Genomic DNA, 11193 nt, shown 5'->3' on the forward strand with positions numbered 1-11193 from the left:
GTTTCCCCATTACTTTCCCAATACCAAACATCACCGGCATTTAACATTTGATAAAAATTAAGGCCCATTCAGTTTATCTACCAGAAATACAAAAGAGATAGAAACAAAATAAACACCAAAAATCAAGGCCATGTTTGGGATTGCTTCCTAACATAGTTTTTTTTTGTTGCATTTGAACTAAAATATAGATTCATTTGAACTAAAATAGTGTATGGGTTTTCCATTTCTTTTTACCTAATTTACTTTTCTATTATTTGTGCAGGCAAAGCAAGTTCATCCTGATAAAAATCCGAGTGACCCTTTGGCAGCTGAACAATCTCAGGTAAGTTCACTTCTTTGTCATTCATTCATCATCTTCTTCTTAATACTCTACTCTCCTTCATTCATCCCAAAACCAAGTGGAGGACTAAGTATTCTTAAGTAGTCATGCAAATTTGAGATTGAATAATGAACTTAGAAAGAGTTTCATTTTGTTATCATGCTTTAAACTAGACATTTCAACTCTAGTAAGGTTTGTTTTACCATAAGTGGTAACTGGTCATTAATTTAACTATCATAAATAGTCATAATCAATCTTAGATTAAGTTAATTTAACTATCACATTTCAAGACTGAATAATGACTTTACTAAATCATTCCTCTTACTTTGCTATCATGTAGACTTATAATGAAGAGTGGCAAAGACTTAGAAGATGGGCTGCAACTTGTGTAGCTATGTATGCTGCATATATGGCAATTCTTGTTTCGGTTTATCATCGCTCAAACTATTTGGAGAGATCAATCTCTAATGAAGGAGATTATGAACGACATGCTTTGATGGAAAGACTTACACTAATGGATAATGAAGATTGTTATAATCAACTACGTATGGGAAAGGATGCATTCGCAAGACTAGTAAACATTCTTCAGGGAACATGTCATCTTAGAAATAGTGCACATAGTAATGTAGAAGAACAAGTTGCCAAATTCCTTCACATTGTTGGTCATAATTTAAGGAATAGAACTATGAAATTTTATTTCAAGCGTTCTAGTGAAACTGTTAGTCGTCACTTTCATCAAGTTCTTAGAGCTATAATATCTTTAGATGATGTCTTCTTAAAGCAGCCTGATGGATTAAAGTGCCCTCAAGAAATCAAGGACAATACCAAATTTTGGCCCTACTTTAAGGTAAACTTACTTATCTAATAAACATCATTAGAATATTATTTATATTTTAAAATAAACTAATAATTTTGTTTCTTTATAGGATTGCATAGGGGCGATTGATGGGTCACATTTTCATGTAAAAGTGTCAAATGAGGTTGTACAAAGGTATCGAGGGCGAAAGTACTATCCAACACAAAATGTTTTAGCAGCATGTTCCTTTGACTTGAAGTTCACATATGTTTTACCTGGTTGGGAAGGATCTACATCAGACTCGAGAATCCTAGATAATGCATTAATGAGAGATTTTGATAAATTGATTGTTCCACAAGGTGATTATTGGTGATTAGATAATAATTTATTAGCTCAAGTGACTATTACTAATAATAAATATCCTTTGTCTATGCTTCTTAGGTAAATATTATTTGGCTGATGCGAGTTTTTAGCTAAAAACTGGATTTCTTACCCCATATAGAAGCACTCGTTACCATTTAAAAGAGTATAGTGTTCATCAACCAGAAAATGCTAGAGAGGTTTTCAACCTTCGACACTCGTCCTTGAGAAATGCAATTGAAAGGGCATTAGGTGTTTTGAAGAAAAGGTTTCCAATAATAGCTAGTGGGACGGAGCCACATTACCCTGTTAACACACAATCTGATATTATACTAGCATGTTGTATCCTCCATAACTATCTCATGGGTGTTGATCCAAATGAAAGATTAATAGCAGAGGCCGATAGAGAGCTTTTTAGCAAAGAAGCGGAGTTTGAATCAATGGTCTTGAGTTTAGTTGAAAAATGCAAGGAATGAGAAATCTTAAGGGAGAAAATAGTCATGGATATGTGGAAAGATTACAATAGAAACTGTTGATGAGTCATTTTATTTTATGGTTCTTTTCTTGTATAGTTTTTTGTGTTTCATATTAAGTACGATGATTGTATTTAGAACTATAACTCCTCAGTTAAAATCACACTTTGAATGAGTTACAATGAAGTTATTATTATATCTCCTCCTCTTGACTTTTCATTTTAAACATATATATATATATGTATTATTATTTCAGATGGAAAATAGTGAAGGCTTTGAAGTACACAAAAGTGTAAGTGAAAAAAGAAACTTGACTTGGATTGATGAAATGGACAACTTTTTGGTTGATCGATTAATGGAGCAAATGCATAAAGGGAAAAAGATAGGAGGAGTCTTCACCAAGACAGCTTATGCAATGGTTGCGTGAGAAATTAGGGAAAATTTTGAATTGAGTTGTAACTCTGAACACATAAAAAATAGAATGAAAACTTAAAAAAAAAACTTTTATGCTGCTCAAGAAGTTTTACAAAATGGTAGTGGATTTGGTTTCAATGAATCAACTCAAATGATCGAAGCTACCACAAAAGTATGGACTACTTACACTAAGGTGAGTTAATTATTATTTTTGAGTTATTAGAAATAAAATTTTTGCATGTAATGTAGAGTTATAAATTTCTAATTGACATTATCACAATTGAACTCGAGTTTTGTTAATATTTGTTTTTTCTGATGTTAAAAGGCACACCCAAGAGCATCTCAGCTCAAACACAAACCTATTAGAAATTATGATAAGTTGTCCATTCTTCTTGGAAAAGATCGAGCAACAGGAAGTCTTGCTACAGGTGCAAAAGAAAGACAACTTTGTTGGGCCTAGGAACAAAATTTGGATGACACGATTCCATTAGGATCATCACAACATGGGATCAGAGATGAAACATTTGCTAATGTTGAAAATGAAGCAACAACTGAGACATCTTTCTCATCTGCAAATGCATTTGTTTCTGCACCAAAGTCAAACAAAGAAACAAAAAAGCGAAAAGCAAAATATGCTGACATTGTAAGTGAAAAATTAAGATCAATTAGAGTTGGAATGGATGCAGTTGTTGCGGCTCTTGATAGAAGCAACCTTGAAAATTATATAGAAGAGCAATTGTTTGAAGAGATTGCTAAGATTGGAGGCATGAGTGATGTATCTCATATGAAAGCATATCAAGCTCTTGTCGGTGATGTGAGTGCAGCTCGAGCCTTCCTTGCTTGTCCAATTGATAGGCGTAAGCTTTGGTTGTCAATTAAATTTGGACCTACTTTTTTTTATGCCTAATTTGAGATGGAGATTTTTTTTTTTTAGTTTTACTTTTGTTTTAGGGCTATACGTGAAGTTTTGATGTCAAAACTCATGGATGATAGACTATTAGAAATTGATCTATTATATTTTTAGGCTTATGAAGACTTTTTTTTTTATTCATCTATCTTTTCAGCATGTTATTCAATTATTCCTTTGTTTGGTTAGCTGAAAAATGGAGGAAATTATGTTTTTTTCAGTTTAGACCAACTTATTGTTTCTTGAGTTTTCGATAATTTACAAATTGAATTTCAAATTCTAGACTTCTTCTTTCATTGAATTCTCTGATTATCTACGTTTTTGTGGCTACCAAACATAGCACAAAGTTCAGTTTGATTGTCTCAGGTGCTTAAGGTGATATGTTTTGTATAGATAGCATCATGGGGTTGTGGAGTAGCACTCTGTATAGTTGGCTAATTTTAGTGGTTGGCTGTTGTTAGAAGTTGTGTAAACCAACTTAAGGATAATCAATTCTACAGCTACTTTTACCTTAGTTTTGATACTCGTTTTGGTTTTGGTTTGAGAATTGAGAACCTTTTTCGGGGGTGGTTTAGAAGCAGTTGGTTGAGATTCTGATGGTCCTACTAATCTAGAATTATCACTTGCCATCTCTAACTGCTATTGATGTTGTTGAAACAATAGATGCTTCTGATCAAAAGCCAGGTGATCAGACGTTGGCTTTATACTGATAGGAGATTCCGGTTCCAACTGGGCCTCAGCTCTACTTGAAGTGGACGAATTCCATTTGGGTTCTATCTTCTTCATTAGACCCAATCATATGCTTTGACATTCGACTTGAACGCTGACAATATGATACCAACAGTGAGTAGAGCACATGAGACGCTTCATATGATACTTAAGATAGAAATTTCCATTTATTTATTGCAACTAACGATGCAGAGTTCTCTACAGCCAGCCACGAGGGCACACAACATTTGATTAAAATGCTTCTGAATGGTGTGATATTTAAAGGAGTAGTAGAGTGGAAGCACGAATTTAACATGTTGATGAATACGACACACAACTATGTGAGATTGTGGAGGAGTCACATGCTTGATGTTTACATGTTACTGCCTCTTCCACCCATCATATGCTCCATTGAGCAGCAGTTATATTGTAAGCGAGAAATGATCGTTTGGGCAAAAGCGTGTTTGGTTTCCAAAAACTAGAGACACCACTGTTTTACACAATGAAGCGTTGTAGATTTGATGTTAATTTGTAAGAAGATTGGGAATAATTTGTTGCTAGATTTAGGAGTGGGAAAACGATTCAGCGGATGTAAAATGAGGAGATGTAAAATGGGCCCCAGCTCTTAATTTCGAATTTTATATTTTATATATTAGTTTTTTATTTTTACATTATATGAACATATTTTATTTCTAAATTTTGATTCCGAAAATCCTTTTGAATTTTTTAAGAACTTTTTATTAGCTATAAATGTTCCCTTGAAAATAAAAAATAGTTATTACTCGTATATTTTATTTGTATTACATGAGGAAAATTTTATACATAAATCTTATAATTATTAATAAAAAAAATAATAACAGAGACTTTTTATGAGCAATGTTTTATGTCGAAAAATTCACGTTTTTCAACAGTTTTTTTATTGGATTAATTTATTTTATTAGTCAACAAATTGATAACCATTTAAGACAAATTGTTGATTTTATTTTCCTTCCATTTTTCCTTACTTTTTTTGTGGTTAACCAAACAAAAGAAAATGAATTTTTTTTTTTCCCCTAAATTTTCCATGGATAATCAAACAAGTGAAAAAAATTATATTCATTTCCTTACCTTTTTTTTTCCTTCAATTTTTCTTCCCAATTTTCTTTCTCTAGCATTTTCCGAGAACCAAACAGAGCTAAAAGGTTTTCAGTTAAAAAAAATGGTTGTTAAGTTAAAAACAACTCAATCGATTGAACCGGATGAGGAATGGGTTGACCTATTCAACTCAACCAACCAAGGGGTGAAAAAATCTTCTCTCTTCCAGAACGCTTATTCAACTAGTTAAGGTTGAACCTCAACTGATCAAAGATTGGTTGAGGGGCGGTCGAGGTCCAATGGTCACCTGTCATGCATTAAATGTTAATGCTAGTGAACCGGTCGAACCGGAGTTTGACTGGACAAACCCCAATGGCTAGTTTGACCTTTTTCATTTATAAAAAGGTTTCAATTTTCATTATTTCAAAAAGTTTAACCTTCCTAAACTTTTCTTGAATATATTTGATATTTGGGAGAATGTTTTTTAATGCACCATTGTTCTAAAACTTGCATATCATTAGTACATCAATCAATCATAATCTATCTTATATCTTTTAAGCCTAAATTTTGTACTACAATTTTGTGAAAATATTTAATATCCTTATTTATAAATCTTCGAAAGAAAGAATTTAAGTGTGAGGTATCACTTAGGGATTCTCAAGTGCAGGGTATCATTTGAGGTGTTGTTCAAAAGCGGGGTATCTCTTAAAGATTGTAAAATGTGATTGGAGCCAAAAGTCTAAGATGATAGATGTGAACCATATTCCAATTGTATTGCTTGAAGGCTTGGTTTGGAAACCTTGAATTAGTGGAACCTCAAACTTGGAATTGAAGTTAGAGAAAAGTGCAAGTAAGTTGGGAACATGTGGATACCTTGAGAAAGTTCTAAAAACACATCGAAAGGTTTCAGAAAGAGGCAACGACGAGGACGTCGACGGCATAGGTGGGGGAGAGTGTCATAGGATGCTTCAAATGAGCCTCCTCATAGGTTTATATAGAGCCCAGGAAGCTTCTGAAGACTCCTGGAGCCATTTATACTAAGCCATTGGAGGGAAGAGTGTGGAAGGTTCTAGAGATGCCTAGAGATGTCCACACATCTCTACACTATAGTGGAAGACATGAGAGGAGTCCAAGGCTTTCTATAGAATTGTGTAGGGTATTCTAAAATCTTATTGATTTGTAAGGAACCCTCCAAGGTTCCAGAGAGTTCCATTGGTGCCTATAAATAGGTGAGGGCCTCATTTGGACAAGGCACCACCCAAATCACTTCCTAACCAAGCAAGTGAATCCTCAAGCACTTGTAAAGGCTTCCTTGAGTAATAAGAGCTTCTATTCTTTAAGAGTTACCTACTACGTCTTCTACAACTTCCGAGTCACAAGCGTCTTAACCTAGCAAGCTAAGTATTGGGAGTAAGGCTGACTTAGCAAGATCAAGCGTCTTGACTTGTTTAAGTGCCGCACAAGCTTAGTAAACGACTAAGTCCGTGACAATAGGCTGAGTTGTGTCGAATCATATATTGTGTTTTCATTTTCTCTTATCTACTCTTTTACTTTATATGCAATTATCTTTATATTATTTTTATTATATATTTTTGTATATAATTGTTTATTGCATTTACATAATTTAAATTTACAAAAAGAAACCATCACTCTATTCACCTCATCTCTAGGGTGATTACCTAAGGTTGAATTTTAGCCAATTTTTCTAACAAATAATATTCAAATGAAATTAAACTATATTCAAGACAATTTGTCTAAAGCTATTGAATTTCTTTCACCTATATTTAATTGGCAGAATATGATAGGATAGGATATGTATATCTTAAGATATCATATATCATTGGATATGATATTTATTTCCTATTCAATAGGATATGATAATGTGTTATATTATATTATATTTATATTTAATTTATGAAATGAATAAAGAATAATATGAAATATATATTATTTTCAATGTTTAAAATAAAAATTATATTATATTCAAAAAATTGCAAAAAAAAACCTTTTAAATAAAAATTGAATTGGAAGTTTTATTAATAAATTGGCAAAAATGTTTTTCTAGATAAAATCCATAAAAGAAAAAAAATGGCATTGAATTAAAACTTTCATTTTATAAATAGATTAGTAAAAACCCTTTTTTTTTTTTCTTTTTTTTCTTTTTTATTAAAATCACTTTTCCTCTATGAAAATTTAGTCACTACTTTTCGGGTAAAATTGTGAAGTTTTCATTTCAATAAAAATTATAAAATTCAATTTCTTTGTAAATAAAATAAAATTGAAACATTCTTTTATAAATTTTTTAAAATATTATTTAAAATAATTTTCAATTTAAAAAAAATAAATTGAAACAATTTTGTAAATAAAATTGTAAATTTTTTTTTTTTTTTTAGCGTAGGTAAATAGAAATCATTTCTTGGAAATAAGTTCAAATTGAACAATTTTAGTGAAATTTCATTCAAAAACCTCCTTTAATAAAAACAAGAAAAGTGATTTTGGAAATAAATTCAAATTTAAATAAAAATCAAATCTTCTATGAAATAACATAAAGAATAACGTAAAGTTTTTGGTAGGGAAAACAAGAAAATATATCAAAAACACCTGAAAAGGAACGTACCAGATATATGCAAGCATGTAAGATCAATCCGGACATTTCCCTAAGCTCCATTTAAATATAATAAAATATTTATTTATGATCATTCAATTTCATTTTACTTATTTTAACTATTTTATATAAAAAAATAAATAATTTAAAATATATGTAAGATTATAATCAATTTTAATTATATTTGATTTTTTACCTTTTTTATTAATAAAACTAAATATAAAAAAAATAATTTTCCTTATATCACATTTAATTTAGGGAAAATACTAAAAAAAAATGTATACAAAAGAAAATGATTTTATTTATCATATTTAGTTTTACTACAAAAAAATACAAAATTCAAATATAATTAAAATCTGATTTATTTAAATTATTTAATCTTTATATAAATAAAATAAAATAATAAATAATAATAAATAAATAAAAATAATTTATTCATTTTATTTATTTTTTTATTTTTCACTTTTTCTTTTTCACTTCCTTTTCCTCAAATATTCTCCAAACATAACCTAAGGCTAAAATTATATTAATATGGTTGATTCTACTCGTTGGCCAAATGTTTCTTCCTCTTATTATTTAAAGCCAAAATCATCATGCCCTCTTTTTTGCCGATGCCCATAGTCTTCAACAACTCCCTGCTTATTAATTAAAGGCACAAGAAGCGGGCACACGACTTCGTGGACCCAAAAGCTTATTTGTCCTTTTCTCATGCCGGTGCTTTATAATTTATATTATTATTTATATAAATGCACAATATCATGCAATATTTAATATTTTAAAATATCCTTTTAATATTAATGATTTTTTTCATTTTTTTTTATCTCATTTATAGCATTTTTATCCATAATATTTCCAAATAAAACAATTTTACATAAAATTAATTATTATTTAAATATAAATAAAAAATTAATAATGTTTTTAATAATAAGCTATGTAATTAAAAAGTTAATTTAAAAATATTAATTAAGTGCTAATTTGATTGTTTAAATTATTGTTGATATTTTGTAAAATATTTTGAGATGTTTAGTGTTGTTGTGAAAGTGTTTCTACACTTTTATAATATCTTTGGAACAAAAATCCATTTAGAGTGGGTTTAACGGTTATTTTATGAAGTGTGTATTTATTGTTCTATTCAAAGTATTTTATTTGAAAGTGTTTTCAAATAATCAATTATCAGATATTTTTTTAGAAAACACTATAATTGATTTTTCAATCAGAAACTATTTTTTGTTTTCAGATAATATCTTTTAGTTGTTTTATATTGTTTTTACTTATTTTAATGAGGATTTCTTGAAAAAATAATTATATAAACATATAGAATTGTTAAAAAAATAAAGTATTAAATATACAAATTATTTTTAAAACACATTTTAAAATATTAAAAATAGGTTAAACACATTTTAAGTCCTCAAACAAACTTTTGTTATACAAAATATTATAGAACAATTTTTAAAATCTAATTTAAAAAACATTTTCTCAAAATTATTTTCTAAAATAATTATCAAACCGGGCCTTGATTTTTATTTTTATTTTCAAAAACATTTTTTAGGCTAAAAACATTTTATAGAATCATTGTCCAATCGAGACTAACACTTGAAATTTTTTATCTTTTAAATATTATAACAGTCATATAAACACTTTCAAAAATCACTACAAAATACAATCTTAGAACCCGTTTGACATTAATTTTAAGAAGTATTTATAATATTTTTAACACTTAAAAAATTATATCATTAAATTGTTAGAAATATTATAAATGTTTTATAAAATCACTATAAATTACTCTTAAAATTTCAAGTATTAAAAATATTAGAAATACTTCCTAAAATAATTGACAAACGCACTATTAATCATTTAAGATATTTTATATGTTTTTAAATATTTATTAGAAATCATTTATATATATATATATATAATGCCACTTTCTATATTCTTACAATTATTTTTCAAAACAAGTACAAAAAAATAATTAAAATATGTTTTTCAAAAAATATACGCTGCCATCGCAGTTAAGAAACAATTATTCTAATATATTTTAATTAAAAATGAAAACGTAGTAGGTGTACATTGAATTTTTCTAAGCAGAACTAAAGCTTAGCCCTGGGTAGTTGCAAACTGGTCGCATGACGCTGCGAGAAGATTGAATCATTGGATGGATTAATTTATTATTAAAAAATTAATTACGTATTATAAGGTTTATTATTTTAATGGCAATTCAATTGATTGAATCTATTATGGATATGATGACTGTTACTTAAATTGCAAGTTGTTTTCTTTTCTACGTGAAAGGTATCATATCACGAATCATGTAAAGTATCAATTCTAATCAATTTCAATTATTGACGATTTTAATATAATATTGCTTAAATCAATTATAATAATTATTATTGTTGACCATAGTGATGTTGATATGAAATAAGTAGGTGGATCGGGAATATAAAGAAAAAAACATTATTTTTTAAAAATACTTTCTTGTTTCTTGTAAATAAAAAATAAAAAAAATAGAGAAAGATGTTTACCAACCAAAAACTATTTTCTGTTTTCAATTTTTTATGAATATAAAATAGTATTTTCAAATAATATATTTTAATTGTTTTATATTATTTTTATTTGTTTTTTTTTATAACTGTGTTTAAAAATAATTATACAAACATGTAAAATAATGAAAAATAAACACTAACTATAAAAATTATTTTTAAAATATTAAAAATATTTTAAGTTTTTAAACAGATTTTTGTTTTATATAAATTAGAGAATATTTTTCAAAAATTATTTTTCAGAATCGTTTCTTAAAAATAATTATCAAACAAGCGTTAGAAATAAATCATTTTGAGACAATTTTTTTATTTATTTTTTGTTCCCTTTAAAAATAATTTTTCATAACTTTTTAAGAAGATCACCGATCTCTAAAAAAATATTGTAAATGATTTTTCAACACCACAAGTGATTTTTTTTTTTAAATATTTTCTAAAATTTGCTTAATAGTTTTAAATTAAAAACTTTAAAACATTTTTTAAACATGGTTAAATACACTCTTAATAAAAGATGTATAACACTTCTTTAGTAAAAATTGACTTTTCTAAATTTTGCCTAATGGTTTTAGATTAAAAACTTAATAGTATTTTCTAAAAAAAATACTGTAAAACGAACTCTTAAAGTCCGTTTGACAATAATTTTAGAAAATATTTATAATATTTCTAACGCCTACAAATTTTAGAAAAACTCGAAACGTTTTTTAAAATCAGTGTCAAACACATTCTTACTCAAAGAGGTATAAGCTTGTGGATTTTTTTATCGACTTTTCTAAATTTTGCTTAATAGTTTTATGTTAAAACTTAAAAGTGTTTTATAAAAAATAGTGTAAAATAAACTTTTAAATTCTTTTTAATAATGATTTTATGAAATATTTAATAACTTTTCTGACATCTAAAAGTTTTTGTTATTCAAATTTTAGAAAAACTTGAATCATTTTTTTAGAATCAATGGTACCTCATGATTTTTTTTTTTCAATTCTATCTAAACGGGATTTATGTTGAA

General features: G+C 27.8%; 1 protein-coding gene across 1 annotated transcript; it reads left to right on the forward strand.

The window, feature by feature from the left end:
• Positions 1 to 547: 547 nt before the first annotated feature.
• Positions 548 to 1892, forward strand: LOC109121799 (uncharacterized). Its single transcript, XM_019217086.2, has 2 exons — positions 548 to 1166; positions 1246 to 1892. Exons 1-2 carry the CDS (start codon positions 714 to 716, stop codon positions 1486 to 1488), a joined length of 696 nt encoding a protein of 231 aa, XP_019072631.1. The 5' UTR covers positions 548 to 713; the 3' UTR covers positions 1489 to 1892.
• Positions 1893 to 11193: the final 9301 nt, after the last annotated feature.

This window comes from Vitis vinifera, chromosome 19, assembly GCF_030704535.1.
Source record: "Vitis vinifera cultivar Pinot Noir 40024 chromosome 19, ASM3070453v1".
NCBI lineage: Eukaryota > Viridiplantae > Streptophyta > Magnoliopsida > Vitales > Vitaceae > Vitis > Vitis vinifera.

Excerpts from the sequence above, each read along its gene's own strand:
- LOC109121799 (XM_019217086.2), top strand. The coding sequence starts at position 714 with ATGTATGCTGCATATATGGCAATTCTTGTTTCGGTTTATCATCGCTCA. Across the intron at positions 1,167-1,245 it reads AATTTTGGCCCTACTTTAAG|GATTGCATAGGGGCGATTGA; the intron begins GTAAACTTACTT and ends GTTTCTTTATAG.